The 14,943-nt window shown below is 34.8% G+C and overlaps 1 protein-coding gene across 2 annotated transcripts in view; it reads right to left on the reverse strand.

Moving 5' to 3' along the window:
- The window catches only part of GPHN (gephyrin), a 625,620-nt gene that overhangs the window by 10,909 nt on the left and 599,768 nt on the right, over positions 1 to 14,943 (reverse strand). For both annotated transcript variants that reach the window (XM_049611430.1, XM_049611431.1), the window contains 3 exons: positions 10,636 to 10,709; positions 6,094 to 6,158; positions 2,449 to 2,552 (listed from right to left, as the gene is read on the reverse strand). In XM_049611430.1, coding sequence (XP_049467387.1) covers positions 2,449 to 2,552; positions 6,094 to 6,158; positions 10,636 to 10,709 — 243 coding nt within the window. The remainder of the gene's footprint in view (positions 1 to 2,448; positions 2,553 to 6,093; positions 6,159 to 10,635; positions 10,710 to 14,943) is intronic.

Below are 14,943 nucleotides of genomic sequence, written 5' to 3' on the forward strand. Positions count from 1 at the left end.
TATAAATATTCCTTCTTCCTCCTCTATGCCTTGTGTTCTTCCTGTCAACTAATCATAACATTCTGTCATATTGGAATTTATTTCAAAGCTCTCAAAAAATAACAGTTTAAGTATTGGAAAAATGGATATATATATGCAGAAGATTAAGTTTGGACTCCTTTTTTACACAATACACAAACATTAACTCAAAATGGATAAAGGACTTATATTTAAAACCCAAAACAGTAAAAATACAAGAAAACATACAGGAGAAGCTCTTTGATATTGGTCTTGGCAATGATTTCTTGTATTCGACACCAAAAGCACAAGCCACAAAATAAAAAATAGACAATTATCCATAATTGTCAAAATAAAAAATACATATCCAGTATTTTATGTATAAAAAATACATATCCAGTATATATCAAACTAAAAAGCTTCTGCACAGCAAAGGAAACAACACTATGGAAAGGCAACTTATGAAAAGGGAGAAAATGTTTCAAACCATCTATATAATAAAGGGTTAATATTCAAAATACATAAGAGTCTCTTACCAGTCAATAGCAAAAAGACAAATAACCTGATTTAAAAATGGGCAAAGGACTTGAATAGACAGTTCTCTAAAGAAGATACGTAAATGCATATCAAAACCACAATGACATACCATCTCACAACTGTTAGGATAGCTATTAAAACAACAACAACAACAACAACACAAAAGATAAGTATTGGCGACAATGTGGAGAAACTGGAATCTGGATATAATGTTGGTAGGAATGTAGAATGGTTCAGCCACTGTGGAAGACAGTGTGAGGTCCCCCCCCAAGTTGAAAATAGAACATATGATTGAGCAGTTCTACTTCTGGGTATATATCCTAAAGAACTGAAATCAGGATTTCAGAGACATCTGCACTCTCATGTTTACTGTAACATTATTCGTAATAGCCAAGATATGTAAACAACTCAAATGTTTATTGATAGATGAATGGAGAAGGAGAATGTGCTATATTAATACAATGAAATATTATTTAGTTTTAAAAAAGAAAGATATTCCTACCATTTGTGGCAATATGATAAACCTAGAGTACATTATGCTAAGTGAAATAAACCAGTCACAGAAGGATAAATACTGAGTGATTCCACTTATTTGAGGTATTATAGTCAGTCACAGGGGCACCTGCATGGCTCAGTCAGTTAAGCATCTGACTCTTGATTTCACCTAGGTCATGATTTCACGGTTAGTGGGATGGAGCCCCACATTGGGCTCTGCGCTGACAGTGTGGAGCCTGGTCGGGATTCTCTCCCTCTTTCTGCTGCTCTTCCACTCATGTGCTCTCTCTCTCTCTCAAAATAAATAAATAAATAAATAAATAAATAAATAAATAAACTTAAAAAAAAAAAGCTCTTTATAAAAAAAAATAGTCATAGAAGCAGAGAATAGAATGGTGATTGTCAGAGGCTGAGGGGAGTGGGCCATGGGGAATTGATTTTCAATGGGTATAAATTTTCTCTTATACAAGGTGAGTAAGTTCTAGAGATCTGTTGTACTACACAGTACCTATAGTTGACAACATGGTGTTCTTCACTTTAAAATATGTTAAGAGGATAGTTCTCATGTTAAATGTTCATACCACAAATCAAACAAATAAAACCACAAAAGAACACAGAAAGTTTATGGAGGTGATAAATATGTTAGTACCTTGACTGTGGTGATGATATGGGCATATGCGTATGTTGTCTCGTCAAAATATGTATGTTATATATATGTAATTTTTTGTATGTCAATTGTATCTTAATCAAGGTTTTAAAAAAAGCAATGGTTTGATACTGTAGGTCACATTGCCAAGAGAATTAATTATTAGTTATATAGAAATTGTGTTACATAATTAGTTGAGTAGTAGTAAATCAAACTGAAGTTAGTGTTGGTGGAGAAGGGGACTCTAATTTCTAAGTGGCCTTTTAACCAAGTATAATTTCTCAGCCTTAGTTGTCCTTTTCCTAAAAATGTGGTCAACGTTTTATTTTAACTCGCTAGTCTCCTTCTAGTCCTTTGACTGTCTTTTTCCAAATTGTTTAAAATTTATCAGAGAGGTTGCGGAAAAAGTGAGCAGATAAATAGTTGGCTGTGTGACTTTACACAGCTGAAAGGGAATTCTTGTCCCTCCTTCCATATAGGTTTATTTTAGGGTAGTGCCAGTCTCATTCTATTTGCCATTTTATCATTACATATCCACTTCCATACGGATTCTGCCAGAAAAAATTATTTACTTTAGAAGTTGTGGAATAATGTGGGCTGGGAATAAATGGGACCCTTTCCCCTCCATTTCTGTCATGATGGGGAGAATATAACTACATTTTCCCTCACAACGACTACAAAATTCTGGATGTTTATTTTGGGCAGTTGGAAAATCATATCCTTAATTGTTATTAGGCTTCAGTTTTGGTTCCTTGTCATTTAGAAAACATTACCCTGGCTTTGATGATGGTTGGCCGAGGATCCAAGATGCCCTGCATCTTTCTCAGTGCAGGCACAACAAAGAGGTTGCAGGTGACCACGGCTGACACAGGATTCCCTGAAAGTCAACCAAGCAGTTATTTATAGTACACGTATAAAAATTTGCCAAAAAATTACGATTGTCTATACCTTCAGGCATCATAAAGAGTGAAGTGACTAACCACTAACTCCTAATCTTCTAAATCACCTTAAATCCTGAAGGATGCCAGAATAGAGCTACAGTCAACCAAATACCACAGAAGGTATAAACATTTGTCTACCAGTGAAATACAGAAACTTCTGATTCCCAGAAACTGTTTAACACAGTTTTTATTTCCAATTTCCTGGGAACTATACATTGAAAGTCATTACTAATCTTTGTAACTTTTAAAGCAGATTGTACCTGCTATTTTTAAAATATTTTAAAATTGCCACAGTAATACATGCTCCGTACAAAAACATTTAGAAAATACGTTAAGCACAAAGAAATGTATCCATAACCCCCCTCTACCCAGAAATCTCTTTAAATTAAAAAAATAAAACTAAACAATTTAAGCTGCGAAGGACTTGAAGAGGAATACTGTTATAGGCTGAATTGTGTCCCTTGCAAATTCATATGTTGAAGTCTTAACACCCAATATGACTGTATTTATAGATAATAGGGCCTTTAAAGAGGTAATCAAAGTTAAATGAGGTCATAAGGATGAGGTCCTAATCCAACAAGACTGGTGTCCGTATAAAAAGAGGGAGAAACACCAGGAGCACATGTACACAGAAAAAAAGGCATGTGAGGACACAGTGAGAAGTTGGCCATCTGCAAGCCAGGAAGAAAGACTCAACAGAAACCAGCCTTGCTGGCATCTTGATCTTAGACTTCCAGTCTCCAGAACTGTGAGAAAATAAATTTCTGTTGTTTAAGCCATTTGGTCTGTGATAGTCTGTTATGGCAGTCTGGGCAGACTAATAGAAATACCAAGTTCTTTTAAAACTATAAACAAAACTTGAAGAATTCAGTTGTACCTCTCCAAGAAGAAATCTGGGTGGGTCATGCCCTTCGAAGGAAAGAAAGGTGGGCAATGAAAAAAATGACTGTGCTGAGAATCACAGATTTCGTTTCTTGTGTGGTACTGTTAACTAAATAAACTGAGCGGCCCGAGTGAGTTCCAAACCTTTCTGAATCTAATTTTACTCTTCCCAAAATGAAAGGTTTGGATTACATGCCTCTCAGTATCCCTCCTGGGTCTAAAATTCCAATTTTACTAATACATTAATCCAGTGGTATCGAGCATGTATATGTATGCGGAGGGCTTGGGATCGACTATTAGATTTTTAGTTTCCCTTGGCCTGGCTTGTGCTGCTAATTGCATCATCAAAGTAAAAGGCAATGGTTTAGCCTATTATTAGCTAAAACCATACCTTTAATTTTCTTCTACCCACAAAAGTAGTTAAGAAGAGATTTTTTTAAGCTGTAAAAAGTAATGAGTAGTAATAATAATTTCAATAGAAAAATGAGTTGTCTTGCCCAACAGCACAGCAGACTCTTAATGAGAATTAATTGCTTTTCACCTGTCTCAAAATACACAGATGAACATGTTTCTGGGAAAGCGAAAAAAAAGAAAAAAGCAAAAAGCTATTGTTCAGCAACGATGACGGCATTCTTGTAATGCTGCTGCTTTATAAAATTACTCTAATTGAAAATGGATCGCAAACAATTGCAAATAGTGGTTATTTTGTGTGTAGGGGGAAGGGATTACCAATAACATTTCTTAACGCTTACCTGTATTTTCTAATGTTTTTATAGTGAACATATGTTATTACAGTAATTTTAAAAAGTTAAAAAAAATGGCAAGTAGATACATCAATCTTTTAAACTGCTTTAAAAGTTATCAAGATTAGGAGCTCCTGGTGGCTCAGTTGGTTAAATGTTCAACTTTGGTTCAGGTCAATATCTCACAGTTTGTGAGTTTGAGCCACACTGGGCACTGTGCTGACAGCTTGTAGCCTGGAGCCTGTTTCAGATTCTGTGTCTCCCTCTCTCTCTACTCCTCCTTCTCTCCTGCTCATGCTGTCTCTCTCTCTCTTCAAAACAAACAAACAAACAAACAAACAAAGTTATCAAGATTAGTAACAGTTTTAAATGTGCAGCCTTCAGAAAAGCAGAAATACAATCATGAATTTTAAAATCCTTTTAAAAGGAACCACTTTACTGATTCCACAATCTGAACATCTGGGTTGTTGCTGCCCTCTTTTGGTTCACTGAGGCTGGGCAGAGAAAATTTCAAATGAAAGTAGCAATTTGAAAATAGGTTATTTAATTATAACTTCTTTGGCAGATGAACAATAGTTCATAAGTAAAGGCAAAGTAGGCTCCCAGTATAATTCTTTGTCTATAGGGCAAGTCCTGTCTTCTGTAGACAAAGTAACAGTCTTTTCTAGGCAAAATGAAGCTAGGAAGAGAATCACATTTTTCCAGAGGATCTGAGCATACATACCTTAAAGGCCCTAAGGAGTTTTTACTACAGATACATTTGAGGACTACTTTACTTACCAGTCTTCTCTCTTAACATTTCCTGTAGGATATAAACCTAATCTTTTATGCTTATAGATAGGAGCTTTAGAAATGCTTTCAAAATTCAAAACTCCAAAAAATGCTTTTCAAAATTTTCTGCCTGTCTTCCTTTCCTTATACTCTATTTTGAGATTTATTTACTATCAAAAGCAGATAAGTATCCCAAAGTCACCAGATTTGTGCATCTGAAAGGAATAAGCAGGTTATTTTCTGAAGGAATCTGTCCGAAAACATAGAGAATAGGACGCTGCTACAGATCAGAGGATAATTTTAAAAGCTGGAAAAAATAACAAGTAGATACACAAAACCTCTAAACTGCTTTAGAATTTATCAAGATTGGTAATGACTTTAAAAGCATGGCTTTAACTGCAAGCCAAAAATCAATAAAAAACTGACTCTGAAAGTCTTTATAAACGGAACCACTTCGCTTTTTCTACTGTCTGAACATGTGAGTTTCTGTTCACATGGGAGCGAGGATGGGGACAGTGATATGGTCAGACTGATGATGCCTGGGGTTTGGCTGAGAAACCCCTCATTCCATGTTGCCTGCCCCATCCCAGTCCAAACCTGGCAAGAACAAAAGCCAGTTTTGTATTTTTTTTTTTGTTTGTTTACCATTTACTTTCATGGGTGATTCAAGGCCCTTTGGACTTATAAACACAATACTTCTAGCTATGGGAGGTGATTAGACTGCTAACTTAGACCAATTTTTTATAAGGAAAAGCAGGTACCCCAGATACCCCAGATCTAGTGACAGTTAACACTTGGCTACCATTTTAGGGTTTGGGATATAATTTGAAAGATACTATCTAATTTGACTTTTACACCAATCAGACAAAGTAGGCTTTAGCCCATTGTATAGATGAAGAAACAGCTTTAAAAAGTTTAAGTGATTTGCCCAAGGTCATACAGTAAGTAAAGCTGGGTCTTAAGCCCAGGTCTTTCAGATTCCAAATGGAGTGCTCTGATAAGGAACTGGTCACCTGGGTTTCAAAATGATTTTGATCATTTTTATAGGAAAAGCAGAAGAAACTGTTTCAATTATTCTTACCTGGTAGTGCAAAGATTATTTTTCTTACACCATCAATATCCAAAGTTGCAAATGTTGTTGGCAGGCTAGAGAATGAAAGAGATCATTTGTTAGGGACTGCTAAGTAATGTGACAAGTAAATTAAGTACTCCAGTTTTCTTGCTATGTGGATTTCCATATAGAGTATTTATCATATAAAAATACTTTTCTGTTGACTCTTCTTTAAACCTTTATACCATGAATTGTTTCAAAAGCATTTACATTAATTTATTTTTAGCATCTTTATTTTCAAGTAACCAAACTTCCTGGTTTTCTGTAGCTTTTTTTTTTTTTTCCCATGTCCTGCTAGTGCCAGAGAAGTGTATCTCAAATCCTGGAGTTTCTCTACCCTTCTAGTTGATAACGTCCATACTATTTTGCTGGAGATCTACAACAATCATTCTTATTACTGCAAGACTAGCTGGTGATAGTCTATCAGATAACTGCCTGTTGTTCAAGATGAGTACTCCTCAACCATTTAAAACTATACTCAGCAATAAACACAACACTGGCTTTTTATGAAGGGATTTTTTTGAAATGTCAAAATAAATAAAATACCATGACTAGAACAAAACTAAAGCAGTATTAATTTAAAAATATTTATAAATTATACTTCCTCAAGATTCTGACATGAATCCTGATCATGGGGGTGTGGGAGAGGGCTGAGTGTAAGTGGCATAGAGTGGACAGGCAGTCAAGAATAGTGATATTTTTTTCTATTGATTATGTTTATGTTTATGCTTTAAACTTTTAGCTAAGATTTCCTTATATTAATGAAACTTGAGTAATGTAGAATCATTAGGGAATGTTAAAATTTCCATATAGTTGAAAAATTATCTCTTTCAGTACCTAAATCATTTTTATTATTTTTGCAACTTTGTCTTTCAAAAATGGATCACTCATTATTAGCTTTTGCAATAATATGATGAACATTAACATTTTTTTGATGACTCACAACTATCATTATTAACTTATTCTACTCTGCTATCCTACAGTGATGTAGGGTCACAAGGGTATATTGTGCATTGTTTTCACCTATAAACCATAACTTCATCCCACACACTTAGGTTCTTGTCTCTTTTCCCTTAGTTTTTTTCTGTGGCTCCCCTTCATGCTAGGCTCCGTCATCTTGTCCCTTAAAGCTGGCTTTAGGTTTAGGAACCAGAGAGGATTAGTAATAATTATATTGTCAGAATGATAATAATAATAGTAATGTTATTATTTTGAAAGAAACATCTATGCATTACATCCATTATTTCATTTAACTTTCACAACAATCCCATGAAGTAACAGGTATCATCCCATTTTATAGATGAGGAAACTAAGACTCAGAGATTAAGAAATTTGGCTCAAATCACTTAGCTACTAAATGGGAAAACAAAGATTTGAACCAAGATTCTTTTAATTTTATGGCTCATAATTGGACAAGGCTCTCAGAGGGTCTGCTGTGAAGTGTTAGTATGTGTACTATGTAACATCTATTTTTGGCTACTCTGAGGCCCTTTTTGCTTATTTCCTGATTCTTGGCTGTATTTTAGAAAAACTAGATTACATTATCATACCAATTTATGAATAGGTTATTTGGCAATGACTGTTACTATGTGATGAAAATAATTTCCAAGATACACTCCTGACAACAGCTATGTTCACTGTAGACGACCCATAGAATTGTGACTGGTAGTCCTGATTGGTAATACTTCAAATGTCTTTTTGAATATCTCTGTGTCTAAAATGAAAGAGGTTAATTACATTCTTAATGTACTGTATGTGGGAAGACCAAAGCTAAATTGTTCTTGAGCTTTTTATACTTCTTGTTCTACTATTAAGGAGCAATTACTTTTAAATTCTTATCTTTAGACAAGTATAAATTCTGGCCAAGTAAAAGGAAGCCCACTTAAACTTCTAAATTACTTTATTATAGCAAACTAACACACATAATAAGAGTGAGGAGGGAATGCATAATACTTTCCTTCTATTATATTTAAAGCCAATTTAAATTATCTTTTACATCTTGCAGACAGGTACTGTGATTTCTCTAAAGGTACTCATTTAAAAAACATTCCATTACAACAAAACATTTTATCATGCACTGCTATCATGAGTGTCCTATTACAAGACTGTGAAGCTTTTGTTTAAGTTCTGGTAAGCCATTTCCTTCTAACTCAGCACCTATTGTTCAGTTCTCCTCTTGAGATCAGAATGTAACAGCATTTATACAATGACTGAGGTCGCAGAGTGTTATGACTTTAAGGGAGGAGAATAAACATTAGAACTGATGACAGCGTTAAGTTGAAGTGGTAAAAAAATAAACTGAAAATAAAATAGTACCAAAATTATACATTACAGGTGCTGAGATTGACTTAAATAATAGATATTACAAATAATTCTCCTCTAGAGGTGAGGGCAACTAATATCAGCTTCTTTCTCACTAAATAAAGAACAGTCAATTCAATTTTTGAGGTTACTAAGAAGCACACTGACATGCTTTTGGGATGTCCTCTGTATTCTAATCAAATTAGTACTGCCTACAGGGATGGGAAAAAATGCCTGTGCACTCACAACATAATAATATTTACTTAAGACAAAATATTCTTAATGAGAATGATTCAAATTCCATAGTCTCAATAATAAAAGGACTTTGTTAGCAGTAGCCATATTGGGGCAACTACAGATATATAATGCCAGGAATTTTACATTCTATCAAATTGTGGAGAAGACTTTAGGGTTAATCTTAACTTCATACTTAAATGGTAAAATCATGGTGATAAAGCCTAATCCTAGACCTGATGAGAGGTACCCAATAAATCGGGGAGTTGAGGAGGGATGCCTTTATACTTAAAAAAGGCTTCTGAAATTTATGATGTTCCCATAGCTCACTCCTAACAACTGATGTCTCACCTCTACTCTCTCTTAGGGTTCACATGAATACCCATCAGGGTATAATTCTGAAACGAAAGCATAATTACTGTTGTCCCTGACAGCATGGAGGTGTGCTAGAATTTGAATGCTCACCTCTACACTGAAGCCTTTGAATGGGGAAGGAAAAGTTTATAGAGTAACAGGTCTGAACAGGCAAACTATTGCTTAAAGACATGGCCACACATTTTCATCAACACCATTGTTTGGCATTCTTTGAGGATTTATAACTGATTACAGAACCTCCATCAGCCCTTCCTTAGGGAGTTATTAGCTTTAGGAGATGTGCCAGATCTTGGTATGTGGTTATTTTTCTTTTTCCCAGGAGGTGGTAAGAAGCAGTATGAAAGAGTACTTATGAAGTATTTTTGCAAAGGGAAGAAAAATTGAATCTGAATCTAATCAAGCTTTTAGATCTAACTTCTAGTCCATACAATATACTGGAAAGAGAGCAGAACAAGTTTACCACCACCACAACGGAGCCATTAGCCAAATCCATTTGTTAGGACAAATGATTCAGTTTCTTCAGCAAGTCAGTGGCATGAAAAAAGGAGGGTAGAGGTAAATGTTCTTATTCAATATAGATTTAATAACCAAATACAGCTTGTGGAACTGATGAATTCTAATTCAAATAAAGCATGTAAGAAGGCATTCTCTCTTTTTTTAAATTTATTTGTTTTATTTTGAGAGACAGAGAGAGAATACGAGCTGGGGACAGGGGCAGAGAAAGGGAGAATGGGAGAAAGGGAGAGAAAGAGAGAGAGAGAGAGAGAGAGCGCGAATCTTAAGCAGGCTCTGCACTCAGCACAGAGCCCGATATGGGGCTTAATCCCACAACCCTGGGATCATAACCTGAGCCAAAATCAGGAGTTGGATGTTCAACCAACTGAGCCATCAAGGCTCCCCAAAGACACTCTTTTTCTTAACATTTGGGAGAATTTTGAATATGATCAGGGTATTAGATGATATTAAGATACTCTTATTTATTTTGTTAGGTAAGAATACCACTGTGATTACACAAGAGAATGCTGCTGTTATCGTTATTATTATTTGAGATGTATACCAAAATGACATTGTAGAATTGGCTTTAAAGCAATAAAAAAACAAAAAAACCCAAAAACAAACAAACAAACAACCCAACAAACAATCTAGCCTTCTGTCCTCTCAAAAAGGGAAGGGAGGATTGATAAAACAGTCTGGGAAAATGGTGATAGTTACTGAAGCTAGGTGATGAGTACACGGGGGTTTCACTGTACTCCTTATTTTTGTGCATTTTGAGAATTTTCATACTAAAATGTTTTTGAAAGGAAAGAAAGCAGCAGTATGGGGAGAAAGAGAAAAAGAGAAAGAAGGAACTAGACATGGGAACTACAGAGAAAAGGTTTGGAAAATTGCTTTGCTTTGTTTATAATAAACCCAGTGACTCATAAAGAAGATGAATTCCCATTTCAGGTAGGCGCTACACTGATGCAAGGAATTCTAATACTATTTCTTTTATTAGAATAAATAATCCATAATAGAAAATGTAAAAAGAAAACATTTAAAACTTTGTTAGTCAAAGCAAGCCAAGCCAACCCCATATATGAGATAACAAGATTATTTTCATACCCTGGTTTCATAAAAACCCTGCCAAAATGGATCTGAGCATGAAGATCAATGTCCAGCACCTGCTTGAGATAGTCCTGCAAATATGAAAAATAATCACTTTACTTTCAAACATTCTAATATCAGACTTTCAAAACTTCAAATGAAAATAAAATGAATTTATAAGATTGAAATGAAAAGAAACACCTTATTTTAGTGAATTTGATTTACTTAAGACAAATATTCCTTCATCTCTTCATTCTTGTCATTCATTTATTCTTCAATATTGAGTACCTGGTATATGCTGAGTACTAATCTGGGCAAGGGGGATATGGGCTTGAGCAAAAGAGACAATGTCCCTGCTTTCATAAAAAATACATTCTAGTACAATTAGATAATAAACGAAATAACCACATTAGCATATAAATCATTACTTGATGGGTTACTGTTTCTCTTTTAATATAGAATTTTATGTCTGAGAAAGGATGTTAGCAAATAAGAAGCTTAAGAAGTTGTGCTGGGGCAGGGAAACCACATGTATGTATACTATATTATTTTACTTAATGGACTTAAAATAATGCACACATTCCTTGAGGAAAGACTTGGACATTTGCCCACAGACTGCCAAATCTAAGTAAGTCAACTAAAATAAAAAATAGGGAGGGAGCTCTAAAACAGAGAGTAAAGGGAGTTTAATTGTTCCAAATGTATATTCTGCCAACAAAAACACAACCAGCTTAAAGTTACAACCAATCCACAGTGGTTTGACAAAACCTGACCTTTGAAAATGAAAGGCAACACTGCCATGCGGTTGGTTTTGTAGACATAAAGAAAACAAACTGCAGTCTTTAAAATTTCTCAACCTCTAGCTCTATTGCTGAGTTTCCTATTCATTAATCTAAGAGTAAGTCTAGTCACTTACTAAAATTTAAATATTGTACAGGCTTAGGATACTTTATTTTAAAAATCTGTTCCCTTCTATCTCCACAGCCTCAGCCAACATCATCTCACCTGGATTACTGAAATATGTCTCCTTGGCAATAGTCTTGCCCTCCTCCAATTCATTCCCCCCACAGTAGTAAGAGAGATCTGAAAACAAATCTGATCAAGTCACCATATAATACTTCAAAACTTTCTGGTTTCCATGAAAGAGTCTCATCTTTTTAATATCATATCTATGATTCTTGTATTTTCTAACCCCCTTTTATCATTCATTGCTCTCATCAGGCAATCCTCCTCCCATCCAACCCCATTCCTCAATCTCTCTTTCTCCAGTTTGAAACTTTCTTGCCTCCATTCTTTGAAAATGTTCTTACTTCTGTCTAGAATACTCTTTCTTTCTTTCTACCTTCCTTTCTCCACAGCTTATCTCAGTTTCACTTATCTTCTCAGCCTCCCCTTCATTCCCAAGGCTAGATTTGGACAAAAGATTGTTTATGTTTATTTTGAGGCTATGTTGTTACATACAAATTTAGAATTATTATATTTTTCTGATGAACTGATCCATTTAAATATATGAAATGTCCCTCCCAATAATCTACAATCCTGCTTACCTTAATTTTCTCTGATATTAATACAGCCACACCAGCTATCTTTTATTGCAATTTTTTTCTAATCTTTTCTTTCAATTTGCTGTATCTTTCCGTTCAAGGTGGGCCCTTTATTACCATGATATAATTTATTGTCTTTTCATAATCCAGGATGACAATTTTTAATCGGAGGATCTAGTCCATTTACATTTAATATAATTTCTGCTACATTTGGGTTTAAGACTATCACCCTACTATTTGTTACTTCTGTTTTTATTTCATCTTTTCTTCTTTTGAATTCACCACTTTTTGTTATTTTAATTTCTTTCTCTTCAATTAGCTTGTTAGTTACTAGTTTTTTTATTATTATTTTAGTGGTTATTTTAATTTTTTTTAATGTTTATTCATTTTTGAGAGACAGAGTGCAAGCAGGGGAGGGGCAGACAGAGAGGGAGGGAGACACAATCCAAAGCAGGCTCCAGGCTCTGAGCTGTCAGCACAGCCTGATGAGGGGCTCGAAGTCACAAACCACAAGATAATGACCTAAGCCAAAGTTGGATGCTTAACTGACTGACCCACCCAGGCGTCCCCTATTTTAGTGGTTATTTTAGAGATTATAATATGCATCCTTGACTTATTATAGTATACTATAATTTGATATTTTTATTACTTCCCAGACAATGCATGAGACTTAAAATATGGTAACTACATTTATTCCTCTCTGCTTTTTGTGCTATGATGTACCATATGTTCTATATAAATATTTAGTATATATAATATTTAGTATGTATATATTTAGTGTATGTATGTGTGTATATATATAACTATTATATATATTTCTATATATATTATACAAACATATACTCTACATTTATGATTTAATATATAATATTTATATACAAACCAATTTTAACTTCATAAGACATTATTATTTTATACAATCAATAGTCATTTACATTTACCCACATATTAACACTTCTTTTTGTTCTTTAGTCCTTTCTGCATTTCCACACCTACACAATATTTCTGACTAAAAAATTCCAGTCTTTGCTAAGGCTGGTATATTTCCTATTTGTCCTTATTCCTAGAGCACTTCAAAGGTTTAAACTAAGAGCCTGAGATATTTGCCAGGGCCCCTCCCCACTGCAGGCCCTGAATGGCTAAGACTGCTAAAATTCTGTTTATTTTCTTAGCCTCTTATCTACTCTGTTATGGTTGGCTTCTTGGCCTCTTCTACCATTACACCTCCCCCCATCCCTCTGGCTTAGGAATTAGTAAATGCTTTGAGGAAAAATGTGGCAGAGAATTCTAGTGTTACTTCTCTGTCCTTCGCTCTTCTCTGAGATCTTGGTGCCTTAAATCCTGGATACCTCCGTTGTTCTCTTCAGACACCTGCTTTTTCTTCTCTTTTTTTTATTTAAAAAATTTTAAAAATTTATATAGCTTTTATAGTTGTTCTTGGTGGGAAGCTTGGTTCAAATAAGCCACTGTATTATAGTAGGAGCATAAATCTCCAGACCTTATGTGCTGTTATAACACTATGTCCTTCTGATATCACACACATAGGTTATACTGCAATTGCCTGATAATTGGTATATATCCTTTACTGGACTATACAGTTTGTAAGCATAGAAACCCTGTGTATATATAACAAACCCCTAGTGAATAGCACATGCCTTTCGTTCACTCATTTCTTAGTTTGACAAATATTTTTGAGTGCCTATTATATATCAGGGATTCTATATGTGCTAGAGATATAATGGTGAAGAAGAATAAACAGGACACAAAGATGTTCTGTTGTGTTTTACTGGTGAAGACAGACTAAAATAAGTAAAGCAACAAATAAAATAATTATAACGTGTGGGACATGCTATGAAAGAAATAAACAGGTACTAGGATAGAGAATAATTGGGTGGGGTAGCAGATAAGGAAAGGCCATTTTAAAAGAGGTGGTGAGGATGAGGATTCAGCCATATGAAGGATTCAGCCATACTTCCAGGCAGAGGGAAGTACATACTAAAGCTTCTAAAGCAGTAAAGAATGTGCCTAGAACTAAAAAGACAATGAGTAGGAAAGAGGCATAAGATGAGGTTGGAGAGACAGGCAGAAGCTATACCTGTAGGCTTTAAAGGTTATGATACAGAGTTTTAGAAAGCAGATATGCTCATTACATATTTGCTAAATGAATGGAAGTATTTTATTTTTCTTGAAAACAAAAAACCTCTCTGTTGTTAAAAATGTCCCTTTTCATTCTTTGTGAACATGAAGGAATGCTTAATCTTGCTGTGACAGAGGGACAGCTTGTACCAGACATAGCCATAAAGGCTGAGAATCATCATTATTTTTAAGTTTTTGTCTACCTATAGAAGCAGCAAGGATCTCTGTCTGATATTCTGAAAGCCGGAGTCAGATAGGAAGAAGAAAAATGAATGGATGAAGAAGCAAGGCCTTTTCCACAACTCAGGTAAGAACAAACAACATTAGACAAGTTGCAAAAGACTTTAAAATGGGCAACAAAGATTATTGGATGTCCAGTGTAGCACAAACTTCTGGCTTATTTGTGTGTTTCATCATCTTTGAGCTATTTTACAAAAATTAAGCTTTAGAAATGGAATATTATTCAGCTATAAAAAGAACGGAATCTTGTCATTTGCAACAACATGAATGGAGCTAGACAGTATAATGCTAAGCAAAATAAGTCAGAGAAAGACAAATAACATGATTTCACTCATATGTGGAATTTAAGAAGCAAAACAAACAACAAAGGGGAAAAATGGGAGGGATTGAGTGGGGGAGAGAGAGA

This window comes from Panthera uncia (genome assembly GCF_023721935.1).
Source record: "Panthera uncia isolate 11264 chromosome B3 unlocalized genomic scaffold, Puncia_PCG_1.0 HiC_scaffold_1, whole genome shotgun sequence".
Classification (NCBI taxonomy): Eukaryota; Metazoa; Chordata; class Mammalia; order Carnivora; family Felidae; genus Panthera; species Panthera uncia.